The sequence below is a fragment of the Neolamprologus multifasciatus genome, chromosome 9 (genome assembly GCF_963576455.1).
Source record: "Neolamprologus multifasciatus chromosome 9, fNeoMul1.2, whole genome shotgun sequence".
NCBI classification, from domain to species: domain Eukaryota; kingdom Metazoa; phylum Chordata; class Actinopteri; order Cichliformes; family Cichlidae; genus Neolamprologus; species Neolamprologus multifasciatus.
Window position 1 is genome coordinate 16046661 of NC_140447.1, and position 20132 is coordinate 16066792.

General features: G+C 41.1%; 1 protein-coding gene across 3 annotated transcripts in view; it reads right to left on the reverse strand.

Moving 5' to 3' along the window:
• sema5a (sema domain, seven thrombospondin repeats (type 1 and type 1-like), transmembrane domain (TM) and short cytoplasmic domain, (semaphorin) 5A) overlaps positions 1 to 20132 on the reverse strand; it is a 156596-nt gene that overhangs the window by 95010 nt on the left and 41454 nt on the right. For all 3 annotated transcript variants that reach the window (XR_014875996.1, XM_085172123.1, XM_085172121.1), the window contains exons 3-4: positions 8260 to 8359; positions 3701 to 3746 (exon numbers count right to left, since the gene is read on the reverse strand). Coding sequence is in view for 2 of the 3 variants with exons in the window: in XM_085172123.1 (XP_085028249.1) it covers positions 3701 to 3746; positions 8260 to 8359 (146 nt within the window). In the remaining variant the exon portion in view is untranslated. The remainder of the gene's footprint in view (positions 1 to 3700; positions 3747 to 8259; positions 8360 to 20132) is intronic.

Genomic DNA, 20132 nt, shown 5'->3' on the forward strand with positions numbered 1-20132 from the left:
AAGGACACAATACAAGAGGAAGCAAAGAAAAATAAAAGCACAAAATACATCTCAACAGCATACAGTGTCTGTTGCCAAGGGAAACTGTTATGGATAGTGTTTTCCTGTGCCAGTGCAGGAGGACAAGAGAGAGGCTGGAGTGAATTTCCACTATTTTCTCCTCCTCGCCTATATTGAATCATGAACAATACCACTGATCCTTCCTCATCCCAGTGCTTATTGACTAACGCTGTGCCTCGGTTTTTCTGTTGAAACTCAGGCTCCTCTTCTGCATCTTATTCCGATTTAGCATGGAAGCAGGATCCTGATATTGGCTTGTACAGGCCGAGTGTGTGTGTGCGTTTAGCTTTTTTCCCCCTTCCCCTGGTAATTTCTTCTTACATTAGCACCTTTGTTTATGTGAATTCAATAGACTCTTATCACTGAATGCAAATTAGAAACTTTGGGTCCTTTCGGTTCATGCTTTTAAGGACGAGAGTGGAAGTTAGCAGTGGTTTATTAGCCCAAGTAAAGAAGTAAAGACGTTGCTAAAAAAAAATGGGCACGCTGATATTATTTGGTGAGCTCACGTGCAGACAAAAAAACAAGCAATTAATCTGAGCTAGCATAGTTAGCAATGGCAGTGCCAGCATTGATTTGCTTCCCCTAAGGCTGGCAGTAGCTGATCTCAGGATATGAATGATAAACAGGGCAGAAGGACAATACTGAATGGAGATGACATGTAATGTGCAATTTACTGTAAATAGAGAGGGAAATTGTGCTTCGTTGGGTCGTTTCAAGCTAATTGTTTGTCTGTGGAAGCTCTGTGGAATGTCTCAGTAGTTGCACATGCTGCACAGTTACATTCCTGTCTTCTTCTTCTATTTTTTTTTCGACTCTGCTGCACAAGTTTTGAAAGTGGAGCAAGGAGAAAAGTATCCACCTTTTGTTCTTGACAGTGTTTTCCAGATCAGTGATGATGAGGGTAGAGGTTGACAGGGAGAGGAAAGCCTCTTCAGGCTACTGAGACACAGCAGGAAAAAAAAACTTTAAGTATGAGATATTAACTCCAATCAAGGTCATCGCGAGGGCTGACGCATGTGTTGATGACTGACTCTTCCCACTTCAACCCCAAACTGCCACTCGGTTTGAGCACAGGTTAGAAAGTTAACGTGATGTGAAATATTTTCTTCTCTTTATGATTCTTTAAGTGCGCCTCTGTCTTGTAAACACCCTTTATAGCTTTCCTCAGGGAGTGACACCGTTTACACTCTTAAGACCAAATCTTTACGGTCTTCTTAGAAAACACACACTTCACAGATGGATTCCACTATTTTTTTAAAAACAAAAGTCCGCTTTCTCTCCAGCTGTTGCCCTTTTTTCTGATTTTTATTACCTCCAAACAAGGAGCCAATTTACTGAGGAGATTATGGTTGCTGGGGCTCAGGGTCGATCAATCTCCTTGTCTCATCTCGATATGTGCAACAGACGGACAGTGTTTAGCTACCAGTCTAAGTGTCAGTGCTTTCAACCCCCCCTCCCCCCCTCCCACACACACACACACCCTTCGTAATACAACAGTAAGACTACCAGATATTCACAGTTCATTCTCTGTCTCTTGAAAAGCTTGAAAGCAACTTATCACACTGCATCCAAGGGCAGGAGAGGTAGGTTGGATTAATCTTTGCCTCAAAGGAAACCTTGGTGGCTGTTTTTTTATTTTGTCCTCCCCAGAAAAGTTTCATGCATGATGAGATCAGTCATCAATCATAAGGTAATCATACCCAACTCTTTAGCATATTACAGGCTGTTTGTATTATAGTAGCTTTAAACCTTGTGCTCTGTCAAATCATACACAGCCTCCTTCTTAACGCTGCCATCCATGCAAGAACAAATCACTGCCACCGGGCATTATCTGACAGTGCTGATACATGGGGATGGGGTGAAATCACAAAGACAGGCGTAGGTGTAGCTTTTAGCTTGATTTCCTCCTGCAGAAGAGAGAGAGAGAGAGAGAAGCTCATGCAACTCTCTTGAACCTTGGTGCAACCGTAATAAAATGCACAGGACTACTAACAAGTGCTTGTGCTCAAACTTTCTTTGTTGGCTCTGCCACCTTCAGCACCATGTTCCCTAGTAAATCTATTTGATCAATCAGCAATGCGTGTAATGTGAGTGGAGCAACAGCGCCAAAGGGGAAATTCATTCAAGGCTTTCATATCCAACAACAATAAGAATGAGAAATATATGTAAACCCAGGCGCAGAGGCAATCAAATCTCTGCACATTTAATCTCCTGTTTCATGCTTGGATGAAAAAAAAAGGAAGGAAAGAAAGACGCTTCAAGGAGGTGAAAGGAATAATTCCCCCTTTCCTCCTTAAATTCCACCACTTAGATATATATTTATGCTTGACTTTATGGCCTTGGCATGGTTAAATGCGAAGCTGGGTCTAGTGAGCAGGTCAGCTTAAACTGGCCCCAGGCCTTGGCACGGATTACCAGATCCTATTCTCTCATAAGAAGACATCTTGGAGATGCAGGGTAGATTGGCTCAGTGGAATCTCCTTGCTGATTCTGCAAACCCAGTCGAGCACAGGATGAAAAAAAGAAGGGGAGGATAGCTGGGTGCGCGGATGCCACAGAGCAACTTTATAAAGCATCGGAGTCCCAGCAAGCGGCCACAAAAGACCGGCTCTGCGTGAATCCTCGTCTCTCTCTGCGGGTTTTTTTTTCCTGCTTTCTTCCCTCGCTGTCTGTGTGCTGTCTCGCTGCTCCCTGGTTCCTTTGTGCGTTCTACCCTCCACTCCCTCCTGCCTAACAAATTCAGCCTCGCTTCTTATTTCTTCTGTCCATTTTCCTCATTTTCCCCTTCTAGTCAGATCTATGTCAACAACACTCCTGCTCCACCCAGCCGTTCTTGCTCCCCTGATTCTCGTTCTCTCCGTCCTCATCCTCTCCCCTGGTTTTCTAGAGTGTAAATGGCAAACATAAAGAGTTGTCTAAGCATCAAAGAAGGCTTGCTGTTACCACCTGCAAATAAAGCCCTCAAAGTGTCAGTGTTTGTATGGTAACTCAGTGGGTCACAAAATTGGCTTGCTCCACAGGTGGGGATATCTCATAGAAGAGAGGAAAAAAAGAAAGTGAAATGAGAGGATGTTGGAAAAAGAAATTAGCGACAACATGTGGGAAAGATAGGGTGAAAAAATTAAATTGCCAGCTTGCGTGCACAGCTATTTATACATATTTTGTGCAACACGCGCACAAGATGTTAGGACACTTTGATTTCTGTTTGCCATTTCAAATCATTTGTAGTATCACGTTAAAGAAATTGCAGAAGATCTTTTAAAAGCTTAGACATGTGGCAAAGTACAGCTTCAAATTTCACAAACACCTTCAAATTGGATTTTAGCAAGGAGGATATTAACATAGACAACGCTTCCTATCAACACTCTTTCATTCCCTGCGAGTATCAACCCATGGCGCCGTCAACCGAGCCCACTGGAGCTCCACCGGGTTGTGAAGTTGTTGTGACATGTGAAACACTAAACCATTTTGCTGTAACCGCTTTAAGTTGCGAGCACAGAAACGCGGCGTGCTAAAATTAGCGCAGTGTTTGTTGAAGGGGGAGTCGTACGAGTAGACAGAGTTAATACGCATTCGCCTAGAAAACTGGGTGAGTGAGACTCAGAAAACGGCAGCGGGAGACAGAATTAGCACTCACCTGGATCAGTGTCAGGTCTTCAAGATTGAGTCTGAAGAGGTGATTTCTGTAAAAAGAAGGGAAGGTGTGAGTTGATGGAGCCCTTTAATGCACTGAAAGCGAGAAAAAAAGGTGTGAGGATCGGACAACAGGTCAAAACGGCACTGTTATTAAAAGGTTTTTCCATTTCAATTCTAAGATTTTGCTTTAACTGGACCATCGCTGCACCTTAATTGTTTTCTCTTTCAGGCATTCTGTAGATTTGCTTGAGATCATTGTCCTGTTGCATGTCCTAATCTTGGCCAAGCTTTAGCTGTTGGACTGTAGAATACTTTGGTGTACAGAGGAGTTCACCGTTGACTTAATGACCTAAAGGTGCCCAGGTCCTGTGGCTGCAAAACAAGCTCAAATCCTCATACTTCCCTCAGTTGGTATGAAGTATTTGTGCTGGTTTGCTGTGTTTGCTTTTGGCCAAACATCTCCACTTTGGTCTCATCTGTTCATTGTTCCAGAAGTCTTGTGGTTTGTTCAAATGCAACTTTGCAAACCTTAGCCTCCATGCCATTTTTAGAGGTAAGAGGGTTTTTCCTGGCAAACCGTCCAAAGCCCTTCTTGTTCAGCCTTTTCCTAATTGCAGTGTCATGAACTTTAACATTTTACATGCTGAGGCCCGTAGAGTCTAAAATATACCTCTTGGGCTTTTTGCAGTTTCTCTGAACTGTGTCGAACATTTTTAACTTGTGAATAATCTTTCTCACTGTAGAGTGGTGGACCTCAAATTGGAAATGGCTTTATAACCCTTCTCAGATTGATGGGCAGAAACGGTTTCTTCTATAAGATCATTGCTGTTATCGTTCTTCCTTTGTTAACGCAAGCCTGACTCAAACAAATTGTAAAAACTGCTAGAGATTAGTGATTCATTAATCAAGTCCATCTGATTAGCAGCACCTACGACTTACCCTTCCTACAGTCTTCAGTTTTATGAAAGTAGTAAAAGATTACTTGATATTTTGGCTTAGTTTATGTTGAAAAAAGAAAATACAGTGTGTTATATATGCCATGTGTTGTTGTTCATCTGATTTTAGAATTCGGTAAGAACCATACAATTTATTTTTATTATTTTATTGTTATTCCTGATATGTAAAACCTCTAATTTAAAAGAGGATGTGCTTTCTTTTTTATATGCCTGTTTTACTGTAACTAGTTATGTAGCTTCAATCCACGAGGCTCAAGCGAGGATGAGAAGCAGGCTACAGACTTCAGACATCCTCAGTCCTCTCCAGCGCCACTCCCTCATTTTTACTCCTATTTTTTGGGAAACTTGCTCTCATCACACCGACCTTTGTTGAATTCAGTTCCACATATGCTGCAGTATAATACGGGAATTGTAAATAGACTTTGTTGTGTAAAATTGGTGAAGTTCCCCTTTAAAAATGCCACATCTGAAGCTTCTAAAGTTCCCGCAGTTGGAGTTAAAATGAATCTTTTCATAGGTGGCACAAGGAATTGTAAGAGCGTAGTCAGGGTATTGAAATGAACTGTATTCAACGAATGGCTGAATTCAACGACTGCAGCAAATGATGGACCTCTAGGTTTCTCCAACCCATAATTAGGACACCAAAAAAAGAGTAGATAAAGCATAGCTAAAAGGTTTTATGCTCCTATTCCCAGGGTTTCACATGTATGAAAAGAGTAAGTGAGAGAGAGAGAGAGAGAGAGAGAGGGGGGGGGGGGGGGGGGGGGGGGGGGGGGAGGCAACTGAAGGACAATCAAAGCCTGACTGTGAAATCGCACTCTAATAAGTATGTCCTGCCTTGCCTGGAGCTTTTCAAATCTGCAAGGCACAAACAACACTGATTCACTGGCATTTCTAACTTTTCAAGAAACATCATAGTTGTAATGAATCCTGTCTCAAGAGGAACATTCTATAATTTGACTAACAATGTCTCAGGCTGTCTACTACAGCCATTATCCACCATTACCAGAATGAGATCACATGAAATTTGACAATTAGGACTAAAAGCATTATTTACTGTGATTTTTTCCCCCTTTGAGATTTCTGTAATATCCATGTTTTCGCATGTCCGTGCCACCAAAAGGCACATTTTTAAAGAGGAATGTTATATGTGCATATGAAATGTGCCCACAGTTTCGAATAATCTGCCGAAGATAGCTCAGTCTTGTTTTTTTTTTTTTTAACTTTCATACCCAGCTTAAATCAGCTTGTAACTTACTTTGTAACATGACCGTCTACTCAAATCATAACATGTTTAATCTTCATTTTAGCACTTTCTACAGATGTCTATAGAAATGCATATACATACACTCTTAGGCTGAACAATTAGAAGAAGAAATTTCACTTTGTGGCTTTAAGTACAGACAGACCAGCTGCAAGAGGAGGTGTGGATGTATACCTCGGGCCCTAAAATGGCTTTTTTCGGACAAGCTGAAATCTACTTGAAAGGTCTTGTGTGACTGGCTACAAAGGTAGGTCAGTGCCTACAGGCTATCAAGTTAAAATGCCCAGCTTTAAAAATAGATATAAATATGTAATAACATTGGGGTCTATAGCTATTTTCTCCCATCATGACAGTCGTAGAGTTATAAAACGTATTGTGCAAGACTTAGTTTACCATCTTTGATCAGAAGGTGCAGACTCACTGAAATGGACCTCAGCCATGTTTGTGGTGTTGGTGCTTTTTGGACAATTTTTAATGCAGCTACATGACATAGAAATGCTATTTGCTGCACAGATATTTGTACTAATTTGTTCATTCATTAGCATTAATAAGCAGGTTTCTGCACATGTCAAATACTCCCATGTCAAATACTCCGATATTTATGTAGCTTGCTCACTTAGCTAGCTAGCATGATCTAAATACTTATCAACAAAGCCTGGCAATGGAAAGTAAATTCAACAAACAGAAAACAAAACAAAAAAACAAGATGACGCTGCCCAAACTGAGGTTCCGAAATGTAAATCCACAAAACATAAAGTGATATCATGGTGCATGTTTCCATTTTTTATATACAGTCTATGGTTTTAGAAAGCAGGTATGCTGAGTTGCTGCATTACATAGATAGGCATATTTGTTAAGTTTATTTCTGAGAAAAAATATTTTATTCAAAAATGATCGGGACTGCATGATTTTTTTTCCATTACTTGATTTGCTTAAAAGCTCTTGAACAGACACAGATTTTGCAAACGTGTAGGAAGATAACCTATCAGGTGCTTTTTTTCATGCAAGCAAACAGTTTTACAGAGCAATCTTTAATTTTTTTCTCTAAATAAAGCAGATATCTCATTACAGAGTAAAAATCCTAAAGTCTGTTTCCTCAAGCACCTGAATACACATGCACATACAAATAAGTGCTTTGGCAAAGATCAGTCTCCTGAAGAGTGGCTATCAGCCAGGTCTCAGCGTGGCCACGGCCTCCTATTTTACTGTATTGATATTTTCATCGATCCCTCCTTCCTTCCATTATCACTCATACTTCTAACCCAACCTGCAGTCATCTATCTAGCTACACTGCCTTTCATACTTAGACACTCAACAGCCATCGAGTTGGCACAGAGAAGTGAAGAAAATCTCTTATTTGATTTTTTTGAGTGTTGTGTGCATATGTTGATATAACTGCCTGAATCTTGAATGGTAGCTAAAAATAAAAGATGGCTTTTATTTGCTGCATTATATTATATTATATTATATTATATTATATTATATTATATTATATTATATTATATTATATTATATTATATTATATTATATTATATTCCTTACCATGTTTTCCAGGGGGGATTTACTCACCTGTAAGACCTTTATCCACCCACATACATTTTCCAGATTAAGCCTTTCCATCTTAAGGTTCTAGGTGCATTAGTAAATTCCCTGGGCTCACTTTGTTTCTGTTTGCTTTGCTGCGCGCCTTCCTGATAGCTTTCCTGTTATCTCCTGTTGATGTTGCCATGATTATTTCTTTCTACAACTACTAAAGCTATTAAGTGAAGTGCATAGCATACTTCATCAGCAATGAAGCAAACACTTACACATCTAAGTCTTCAAGCACATATAACATTTTAAAAAAACAACAACAGTGTTTATTCATAACTTTATGCATTCATTCATTCATTTGGGATCTTAGCCTAACCACAACTACTACTTACTAATCCTTATCTCTGACCTTACCCTGACCTTCAACCAAGCCTTCACCCTTAAATGTAAGGATTTATGTTTTGGGCACTCAGTGTTTGTCTCTAAAAGTGAGGCTAATCCCAACGATGTCACTGTGTAAACAGATTTATGTCCTCACAACATAAGCAATACAAGTACACATATATGCAAACACACACACACTTGGCTGTGCTCGACAAAGACAATGGACTTGGAAACAATCTCCAAAGCCATTTTTCTTTTGAAGACATCTATGGAGAAACTGATCATTACTCATGCAACGCACCAACAAATGCTGCAAAAAACCCCCCAAAAAAACAAGAATGAAAGACAACAAAAGCACAGACAACAAAGACAAAGGACAAAGGAAAGAGAATGAGAAAAGTAACAATGTTGGATATGGGTTACCTGGCGCCGACGATAAGTTCGTTCTGGCCAGGGTCAAAGGTCAGCTGTGAATAATCCACCGTGCCCTCTGCTTTGAACCTGAAGATCCAGGGCTCCATTTCTGTCAACAACACAGCGTACAAAATGTCAATGAGCCAATCAGAGTGGAGCTTGCAGTAAATGACAGCTGTGCTGATGAATAATGTTAGTTCAAAGGGGTGCCTCAACTTTTCTCAAGGCACTCGAATACAATGCTCAGAAAAATTAGAAAAACACTTTGAAAGCAGATCAGATCTCAATGGAGGGGGAAACATATCTACACTGATATGAACGGGGTAATGTGTTCAAAATGAAAGGATTCGACATTGTTTGATGGAAAAGAAAATTATAAACTGAGGGCTGATTTCAAAGACACACCAAAAATCAAAGTGAAAAAATGATGTGGGAGGATAGTCCATTTTGCAGATATTTCATTGCAGCAATTCAAAATGGTAGTCAGTATTTTGTATGGGCCCTACGTGCTTCTATGCATGCCTGAAAACGTTGGGGCATGCTACTAATGAGACGAAGGACAGTGTCCCGGGGGATCTCCTCCCACATCTGGACCAGGGCATCACTGAGATCCTGGACAGTTTAGCGTACAGGTAAGATGGACTGAAACATAATGTCCCAGAGGTTTTTTTTAATTGGATTTCAGTCAGGAGAGTGTGGGGACCAGTCAGTGGTATCAATCCGTTCATTCCCCTATGAAATGCCTGGATAGATCACTGGGCATTGTTAGGCACCAGGACCACTGCACCAGGGTAGGATCTGACAATGAGTCAAAGACTTCATCCTGATAATGGCATTCAGAGTGCTGTTGTGCATCCCTCCATGGATGTACCTCCCCAGACTATCACTGAGCCACCAAACTGGGCATGCTGAACAGTGTTACAGGCAGCATAACGTTCTCCAAACCCTTTTACATCTGTTACATACACTTAGGGTGAACCTGCTCTCAACTGTGGAAAGCACAGGGCCCACCAGAGGATGTCAGGTCCTCAAGCCACCCGCGTGAAGTCTGTTTCTGGTTGTTTGGTCAGAGACATTCACACCAGCAGTCTGCTGGAGGTCATTTTGTAGCTCAGGCAGTGCTCATCCCGTCCCCCCTTGCAGAAACGAGCAGATACAGGTCCTGCTGACGGGTCAATGCCCTTCTACAGACCTGTCCCGTCTCTCATGGAGTTTTCAATTTCTGTAGAGTATACATAAGGTATCACCTCATTCTACTAATAATGACACTAGCCAAATGCAAAACTAGTGAAAAAACAGTCAGAAATATGAGGAGAGAAGATTTCAGTGGTGTCCACCTGTAAAACCATTTGCGTTTTGGTGTTTGTCTCATTGTTGCCCGTATGTATAGAAGAACCTATGCTGGCCATACATTAGCGTATACATGCCAAAGGCCCTCCATTGAAACCATGTTTGGTTTATCTATTCTGGGTTGATGTAGAGACAAGGCAGCTGGAAATGGCAGGCTCCCTGAAAAAGGCCTCCTGCATATGTAGATATGAAGGGCACAATGAACCAAAACACAATTATTTATAAGTGATTATCCTCTAATGAAAACGCAGTTATGACTAATATGGTAAATTTTAAGGTGTTCCTGAATCCCAGACAAGCTTTAAATGAGACATTAATATGTACGAAAATTACTTAAAAGTGAGCAACTGGTACTTGGTGCTGGTAAAACAATATTTGTTTATCACCATCCCCCAACTGAATCTGCCAGTCCACTTCGTCACTGCCATGATTTAAACTGGGTTTGAAGAAATGAAGATGAGACTGAGTAAAGAACACAAAGGCTCTGCACCATCACTCATTCAAAAGTTCTTCAGCGTGGATAAAAGTACTTAGACGTTAGTGTTTCACAAGCTCCTTTTCTTAAAATCTTCCAAAGTGAAACCTGAAATTTGGATGTCTTATGACTCACTGGGAAACCATTTAAATTCAGTACAAGTACATCACTGAACAACTAGTGCTGATCAACACAAGGAAATTAATGCTCTGCAAAACCTACGAGGCAGATGAGAATTGGACTTTTGTTTTTATGGACGATCTGACTGCTTTTCCATGTTACATAGAAACAGAGACAGAAAGATAGAGAGAGCGAGATCCCAGACAGACGCTGACATCTTATCCACAACATGCCTGTCGGCGCCCAACCCATTAACCCTTGACCAATTGAATCAAGCTGCAAGGATGGTCTGTCTACTGTCTGGTTACCTGATAGGTTTAGTTGAGAGTAGTCGGTCAGTCATTATAGTGACAAATCACTTGCTTGATCTGGAGTCATTATTGAAGTATTGCTGTACACAAAAGTCTGGCTACATTTAAAATAACTTAAACGGGACATTTCCTTCAGATATCTAGGAATTACTGCGTGCGTGAATATCTCCGAGCAGGGTGCCAAGGCAAATTTCTTTTAGCGGTTGCTACAGTGATTTAAAATCATTCATCACTACATTTGCGAGCTATTTCCAGACTAAAAATTTCAAAGGGACGTTTTTAATTTACCGGGGAGCTTTCCATCAGGGCTGGAACAGAGGGAGAGGACAGCTTGAATATCCCCCCTCGAAACACATTATCTGCTTCTTCAGGCACACCTGTCAGACAGCGTTTCAAATGAAAGCACGCTCTCCCTTGACTGCATCAAAAGCAAGTACTTCGAGTTTCTGTGACAAACGTGGGATTTGTGAGTGGTTCAAAATGAAGACAAACAAAGCAAAGAAACAAGAGCTTCCAAAGAACATCTGCTGCCACCAACTCACGTAGTGGGACCAAACCCTGGCTCTCCTAACAAAACAATATCATCCACGGAGACAGCGCCGCTGTATGCATAGACATTTTTCCCCTTGTTCTCTTTCAAGTCCCCGGTGATAAGTACAAGAGAACTGCGAGACAGAAAAACACCCCGCGTCTTACTCCACACAGCATTAATGCATTTTCATTAGCCTTGCTGTAATAAATATCTGGAAGATCGCAGCCAACTTCACCCCAAAGATTTCATTTTGCTTAATGGCTGCTGCTCCGCTTATTCTAGAGAGAGAGAGAGCAAGTTTTGGATGTGCGAATCCTCTGACTCCAATGGGCTTGTTTTTTGGGGTTTTTTTTATAGTACGCCATCGAGAGGATCCCTGGCATACAAATGCAGTTGTGACACCCCCCGGGGGGAAGACGGCGCTTGACGAACCCAGCTTCTTCTCATAAATCTCCCTGACTCACCAGGGGAGGCTCTGTAACGGGGTGATCGAGAGTGTGTCTGTGTGTGTGTGTCTGCATGTATGAGACGGAAAGAGGGAGAAGAGGGGATATTTGTTAGGAGTGTGCAAAAAGGGCAAAAGGTTCTAATTGAACACAAAAGCACTCAAAGGATTTATGGCCTTTTGTGAAGAGGCCAAGGAACCATTCATAAACATTCATAGCCAGCGTGGACGAGCCCTCCCAAGGCTGTGCAGCTAAATATATGCGGAGCTTCCCAACATCCCACTCATTGGGGGGGTTTGGCACATTGGCCTTTGGCTTTCCCGCTACAAAAGTGTGGCACACTTGGAAAGAGTTTTACAAAACAACATTCCTGGATGCTGGTTTACCATCACCAAAAAATATTTCTATTTCTCATCTAACTTGATATATATGTGTTTTTTTCTTTTTTGGATAGATTGTAGAAGGTAATTTTAGAGGCACCCAGGGAGAATTACATGATCCAACACACAGCCAACAAATTAACCTTATCGTTAACCCAGCAGATGAGGGACCAGTGGGACGACCCCCCCAACTAATAAGACAAATCCAATTTCCTATCTCCTTTACTAAATTTCAGCGCTGCTTTGCATGTTGCATGGGTTCACATGAGCTGCTCTTTAAATGCATGTGATAATGTAATCACATCAAGGCTTGTACAGCAGCTGACTGAATCAGGGGATTGGCTGCTCATAAGACGACAGCGTGCAGACACACACGCGGGACGGCTCACACACAAACACACACATGGATCAGGGGTGTAAATTCAGAGCGCAGCCAGGGCTCTGGGCCAACACGAAACCAGCGAACACACACATATAAACCCCCTTCCCCCCTTTTCTCAGTCCCAACTTATCCTCTTAACCCCTGTCTCCCACCTCCTCAAAATAGAACCCATCACTCACATACCATTTGTTATTTCCTTCTATGACACACGGCAGTTGACACAAAGACAAAATGACAGGATATATAAATATTTACACTGAGCATCAGAGGCCACGCCACTCTCCAGTCTGCCAGTGCTTAAAGTTGCCGCTCGATAAGCACTGCCAGGCTGACAACAATGGCAACATGTGGAACCAATTCTGAAACATGAATGGTTTCTCTGTGAGTGGTGTAAATAGAGTGTGGCGGCGGGCGCTCGCATAAATGAAGAGCCAATTCACACTAAAATGCCGCCCTGAGGTAATGGCGCTGCGGCGAGAATAGCAACTATTTGTTCAAGTTGTTACGAGGAAACGACTGGTCCGCGCAGTCGAAGAACCGACACCTGTGCGGTTGGAGAAAATCCAAAGCAAAAAAAGGCGAGGGTGCTTAAGAGCTTCATGCACGGCTCAGCGCCCCAAGGTTCCTGCATGTTGTTTTTTTGCGTTTTTTTACAGGCAAAAAACAAAAAACCCCAAGCACGATTTCCAGCTAGAAGTACTACAACTTCAACTCCCATTACTGTGTTGTGGCCCCGGGGCAGTGAGTGAATCATGCAAAACAAACCACGGTAAAAAGCCACAAATAAGTGTGCACTAAAATATTTAAATCCAATGTGTATTTAGGGCAGAAGCGCTTTTACCAGGATGACCAGATCTCTTCAGTCCACTCAGAGGAATATAAAATGAAAACAAATATGCATGGTGATGACATCTTAGAGAAGTTGGGGAACGTAAAAATGCACTAATCCCAAAAATATGGATGGCGCCTCATTCGTTCCCCAGGCAGATTGCCACCCATTTAAGTAAAACATGGCTAATGCATACCTGACCTTGGACATTAATACAGACGTTAAGCTCCAAAGACCTCAGTGGGCTTTAAATTTAAAAGACACATCCCCAAAAGGCCAATTAAAGCATCTCTGACACTTCTTGCGGCCTGTTGCATTTATGAATTCTATAAGGCCATTTGTTTATTTTCTTGCTTTCACTCCCCTCCTTCTAATGATGTGTTTGCTGTTCGGGGATGATAAAAGCTGAGCTCAGTTTGTGGCTGTAAAACAAGTCGGGCTGTTGCTCTCCACAGAGACATGGCCCTCGGCTTGGCCTGTGAAGACATTGTTTACACCACAGTTTATAACCTTTAAAAGCCTTTCAAGCCTACACCTAGGAACTCTTGTTAAATACAACGCTTTATTAATACAGTATATGTCAGGGGCTACAGTAACACTACAAATCCTTTGTCAGGAGTCTTCTGCCAAAACATGCCCGCCAGAAACAGAGAAATCCTTCAAAGCCCCTCCCAAAGTAATCCTATAAATGGAACACATTTACATTGGACCTCTTCTGGAGCTATATGTGGACCTGTTTTTGTTCAAGTACAGCAAGCGTACCTTTTCGGGGTAAACATTTTGGAGCATTGCTGCTGAACTGTATGTGGTGTGCTTTCTTTCTGAAACCGCCACACAAAGCAGAAAGCAGTAGTTAGACTACGGCACCCTTGCGCCACAGTAGCAGTTCTGTCAGCCAAGTGTTGTGCCAAGTCAGAAAACCACCATCCCCACTGGGGTCAAACCCATGTGAGGCACACCCTTCCACTGTCAGGCCACAATCACACAGAAAGAAAGAAATGCTGTCACTGGAACCCACTCAGACAAACCTTGACCTTGGCTTCTCGTGATGGGTCATAACTGCTCTTTGAGCTCTATTTTAACTCCTTTTTTGCCAGCTGAGCATGGGATTTTTTCTTTCTAGATCTAGTAGACCTGCATAAAAAACCTGTGCCCGAAAAGCAATGTGAATCGTCCTTAAACCTAGATTCTCTCCAATTACTAGGAGTGGGCAACCCCATGTTTGAAAATACAAGTTTTTTTAATCAAGTCTTTGTCAAGACAGCTTGTTCATGCTGATGCGCTTTAGCCCTTTGGCTAACTTCTTCTTTGACTGACAAGTTCCTGCCATACGGTGAAAACTTTGACAGCTAATTTTGATTTTATTTTAGCCATAGTCTTTACTTAAGTCTCATTTAGTTTTAGTAATAGTTCAAGAGCCTAAATTATTTTTGTGTCAGTGTAGTTTTAGTCCTTGTTTCATAAGATTATTGTCGACTGAATCTAAAGTTGATTCATTTTAAATGTTTGTCGTGTTTTTACCAGAGAGAGTTGCTCCACGCGATTCACAAAGCGTCTTATTTTCCTTGACGTCAAATGCGAAATGTGTCCATATGTCTACTTTTCTCCTCTTCCCAAGCGTTGACATTTTGTCACGTTTTGCGGAGCATGGGAGCGTTCTCACTTTCTGTCGCCTCAGATCTCTTCATTAATGAGAATCGCTTCCAGTGTGGATATTCCACAAATGCTAACTTGCCATAGATGCAAGTACCAGCTATGAAGGTCACACGATTTGATGTCCCTGTGTTGTTCCTACATCATCCTAACAACAGATAACAATGGATAAACCATGAAACTCTCACTAAACTCATAAACAAGGACATAAACAGACAAATGCTAAACATTTGTTTGTGTATGTCCTTAAGGGAAATGTTCATCTGAGTAGAGTGGGACTGTTAGGCTGTTGTGGTCCACAGGGGTGTCTTTAATGTGTCTGTAGTCCTCCCAGCTTGGCTAAAGAGGAGTCATGGCAGCCTGCACACTGTTTACTCGCAACAACCGGGGATTACATTATATTACGTGGAGCACCATGACTCACAAAAGACAATGATAATGGGTTTAACGAGAGGCTTCAGTTCCCTCACACAGTCTCAGCATATGCGTATGCGTGTCTATGTCCATATGCATACGCCTTGTAATATTCTGTAATGACTCATAGCTTCTTTCTTTTTGCTTGAGCAGCCTTTTTTAAAAAAAACAAAAAACAATCCTGAACAATGAGATGTGTTTGAACTGCACAATCAGGGCACGAAAGGAAAGCTATTAAAAAACAAAATGGAAATACCTATAAATGTGAAGGCAAAGATAAATGGACATCTTCATGGGACCACGGGAATTAGCAGCCCTGCAAATGTGCTGATTCTCACACAAGGTGAAAATAAATAGGACTGAAACGCAAGTAATGCAATCAAAGTTGGGCGATAAAACTTCAAGTGAAAACTTGTACTTAAAGCAAATTTTCTTTCCCCACATGACTGCTGTGAAAAAGTCTGCAGAACTTTAGAGCTTTATAACAAAGCTGATATGTAAACAGGAGTACAGCAGGCTTTACAAGCCACTTAAATGGAACTGCATCAGTTTTATGAAAACTAGGGCTGCCTGCATGTGTGTGTGCCACTGTTTACGTACCCCAACACTTCCATAAAGCCTTACCCACTCATACCACAGGATTAAAACACTGCAGGTGAGACAAAATTTGATTTACACTTTTAATGCTTCACCCTGTGACCACCCACTTCACGATTCACAGCTTGGGGACACTGAGAAATTATAAACTTGGTTTGATCCTCCTGGTGAATAAAAACATGGTGCTTTCTTCTCCACCAAGAAAATTAAGGATAAGATGGTCATGTTCAGTAGCTTCCCGCTTTTTCCCGAGTTTCCAAGACTTGAATAACAGAAATATAACACGGACACATAGTAGCTGTACACAGAGCTTTTTAAACTTCTCAGCTGAAGCTCATTCCCTTAAACAGTCTTAAACGTTCAGGCACATGTTGGTTCCCACCGTCACAACTAACCAACTCTCTTGGAAGCCTGAGAAGGGAAAAAAGCTGTTTTCTGATTCACTAACACCACATGTGTTTGAAGTGTTGCATTTGTCCGATTTCTGTTGCTTTTACATCGATGCCTGGTTCAGTTAATCTGTATGTATCAGTACCAATGATGCAAACCAGCACTTAGCTCCAAATCCTGTCCAATTATAATGAATTTAAATGTTATAATTATATGCCATGCACTATACTTTTCCACAGAGATGTTTTCCTAAACATCGATTTTTTGCTACAAAGTCGCTGCAGCAAAACACACTCACAAATGCCACATCTCCATGGCTAAAAAAACATAAACCACCCGAAGCGCCAAAAACTGTCGTTCCCTGAATGACCGCTTGAAAAAGACTCCAGGAGAGATTCAGTCCCCTTAGATACTCGTGTGGAAATGTCCAGATTTACAGCATAAACAAACATTTCAAAGCCTACCAAGCCAAAGCATTACTTTAAAGCTAATGTATCCCTTTGTGAAAAGGGGTGGAAGAGCTGTTATTTTTTTAATTCACTCATATACTCAAATGTAATAAGGCTTAAAGTTAATTAACAGGTTGACACCGACACAGGCAGCTATGGCCAGCAGCTGTCTGCTAGGCCTCACCTCTGATGATTAGTCACTGAACTAAACGTCTCAACCTTGTTGTGAAACTTTTTTTGTGTGCAATTGTCAAAGAGATAATATGACTTTCTGTGTGGTTAATTGTAGTAATAGACTGTCCAAGGCTGCTTTGGTGCACACTATTATAGTATTTAGTGTTAAGAAGCACTAATTAGCAGGTTTCTGTGTCTGTGTGGTACTCCCATACAGTCTTTAGCTTTGGTGAGCTTGCTGCCATGAGCTGATATCTTCGCACTAAATATCTTATCTTAGCCTCATAATACAACGGTTAACATACTTTATGTATAGTTAATGTCAACTGTATTGGCATAAAACCTTAAATGCTTTTGTAATTCGGTGAGTCAACCTTTTAGCTTTTTACCATACATCATCTACTTTTATTTAATAACACCCCAAAGAAGCTCTAAAGACTCTTTGCATTAAGAAGCAATTGTATCACCACAGCTAATCACTCACTAAAGACTTCTGTACTTGCCTTTCTCTTCCTCTGTTCAGTCGGCTCTGTGTTGCTGAACCGTGTCTGAATGCTAACTAAAATGTCGACCCTCTTTATTAATGCTCCTATATTTCAACCAAAGCATTAACCCACTGAAGCTTAATGGGCCAATCTGGTACATTAGAGAACACAAACGCATTGACCACAGCTGACCCACCAGCTGATGTCTGATCCTCCCCATGCAGAAAGCACAAGGTATGAACGTACTGCATTAGCTGGGCAGTTAGTCATCATCATTGCACTCAATCGGTGCAGAGGGAAGAGCATCGGCTCAGCTAACAATGAAGTGACAAAGATTAGGAAGGGAGACAGCGTGAGGGAGAATTAGGGTTATAGGTGGGTGGTTATTCGGAATATGAGTCTATGCATGCGTGTGGATCACATGCAGTGACCTTGCTCTTCCAGTCAATTTTACCCAGACAGAATGCTATGAGATTATGTGACTGGGGCTCTGTTGTAATGAAAACAGCTCAATGACATTTCTGCTGCCTCGCAGCGGCTAGACAGAACTGCATTGATCGCTATTGATACCTTCAGTCGACTTGGATTCACAGCGTTTCATTACAGTTTAGCTGTTCAAAAGAAAAGTATGACAGAGAGTGAGGGCAATGTAATCGGATGCAGAACATACTGTATCTAAAAACTGCAGAGCCATGTAGCAAAAGGCCCATAACAAAGGCACCGTCTGCCTTGTGGAACAAAGAGGAAGTTAATAAAGGAGGTGAACTTTTCCTAGACAGCAAGAAACGTTGTAATTACAGATTAGAGCTGGATCGTTCCAAGAGGACATAACCAGAAAAAGCCATAATTGTCCTTTTTCTAACTGCTAGTTTCATTAATTGCTGCTAGTCTTTCTCTTTTCACATGCCACGTTTGCACATTTCAATTGTTGTAAATTTATTAAAAGTGTTAGGCAATACTTTTTTTTCTTTTTTTTAACAATGAGTCCTTGATTTCAGTCTGACAAAGACAAAAAACCAAAAAAAAAACAGGCCCCACCCATAGTAGCTAGTCAGCCACCGTTAATTTTGCTTGATGAAATCTGTAAAATTTACGAGCTGGATAATTAAGGTCTCGACGTTTGAATGTTTCTGGTGTACTTGCTTGAAGTAAAAGTCTTATAAAATAGTCTCTTGAACAGAAGCTGCATTGGGCTTTTTCGTTGTTCACCTTCTTATCTGTCAAGATTGTAAGAATTCAAACGTAATCTAGTCACTACTGAGGGAATACTCATTTTTCCCTACCAATAAGGGTGCCTTATTCACTTGACCCTGCATTGCAACAATGATTTTAAACAAGGGGAACAAGTTAACCAGATGTGGTTAGTAGTCATGTGACTAGTTGCCACATAACTGCAGACTTCAACAGATGTCTATGAGAAAATATCTTTCTGACTTGAGCTCTGTGAACTCTTACTGTCTTCTGAGTTTATGGTCCCAGTCACTCATTTTGGGTCATATTGAATACAAGATTTGGTGAATTTTGTAAATCTTGCCCATACTTTTTTTTCATTTCTGTTTCTTATTGGCTGACAACTTGTGACTGATACGTTTGATCAACCACATGCCTCTCGTTATATTAACTAATACGCCAAGGTGGCAACAGTGAAAATGCTCAACTAGACAGGATGAAACAGGATTTCAGAAACCAACATGCAACATTAATGTTACCTATGGTAATGATTTTTTTTTATGTAAATGGTAAAATCAACACTAAACCTTCATCTTAGGGCAGGGATAGCTCAGTAGGTAGAGTGGTGGCCCCGTGATCGGAAGGTCGGGGGTTCGATTCCCCTGAACAGCTACCCTGAGGTACCCCTGAGCAAGGTACCGTCCCTACACACTGCTCCCCGGGTGCCCAATGGCTGCCCACTGCTTCACTGAGTGATTGGGGTTAAATGCAGAGAGGAATTTCCCCACGGGGATCAATAAAGTACACTTTCTTTCTTTCATCTAAAACAGAATCTGACATTTCATCTAAATCCTGCTTACCAGAGACTGAAATTACCAGAGCGTCTTCATTGATAATCAGAGAACATTTCTCCCCTGGAAATGGAGCTGGGAGGATTGTCTCAGCATTTAATTTCTTAGTTCTGTAAGCTCTTTAGTGAGAGGAAATCCCAGAGCCTCCTAAGAACCATAGTGGTCAAAGTTTCAGAAAATAAAAAAATTGATGTAATGTTAAAAATAGAGAAAAACCTCCAGATGCTGCAGACGATGTTCTCGAGAATAATTATTTTTTGTTACGATAGATCATCCTCAGTCTCAAAATCTATTCAAGCTTTTCATCATTGTGTGTTTGATGACTGTGATTCACAATACTTTATAGAGTAAATGCTTAAGCTGTACACTTCAGATAATAATAATAATAATAATAGTGTTGTACTGTGCGCAGAAAGTTGGTGTGCTGGACACATTAGAGAAGAGACTTATTTCCATACTTGGATTTTTGCTCTTTTAAATACAAAAAAAGAAAGAAAGAAAACCCACACCACAGGCAGTATCACTCTGCATTTAAATAACATTAAAACTGGTGGAAAAATCCACAGTTTGACAGGCCTGAAGTACCTAATTACAGCTGCTAAGATATAATTGGATGTTCACTGTTTGGCAGAGGTTTGGTGAACAGTTAATTCACATTAAATGTAGTAAATGTGAGTTAGGCTTTAGAAGTACGCTTACCTCATGTCTGTAATGCAATCAAAGGTTTAGGCTCATTGCTCTCCAGGGCTGCGGATCTGAACATTTTTCAAAGTGCTGAGTGCATTTAAAATGACTTTTACACAGATTAAAAATTGCCAGGCGGCAAATGCGACGACAGTGTTTTCTAGAGTGATAATTACAACAGTATTTCATA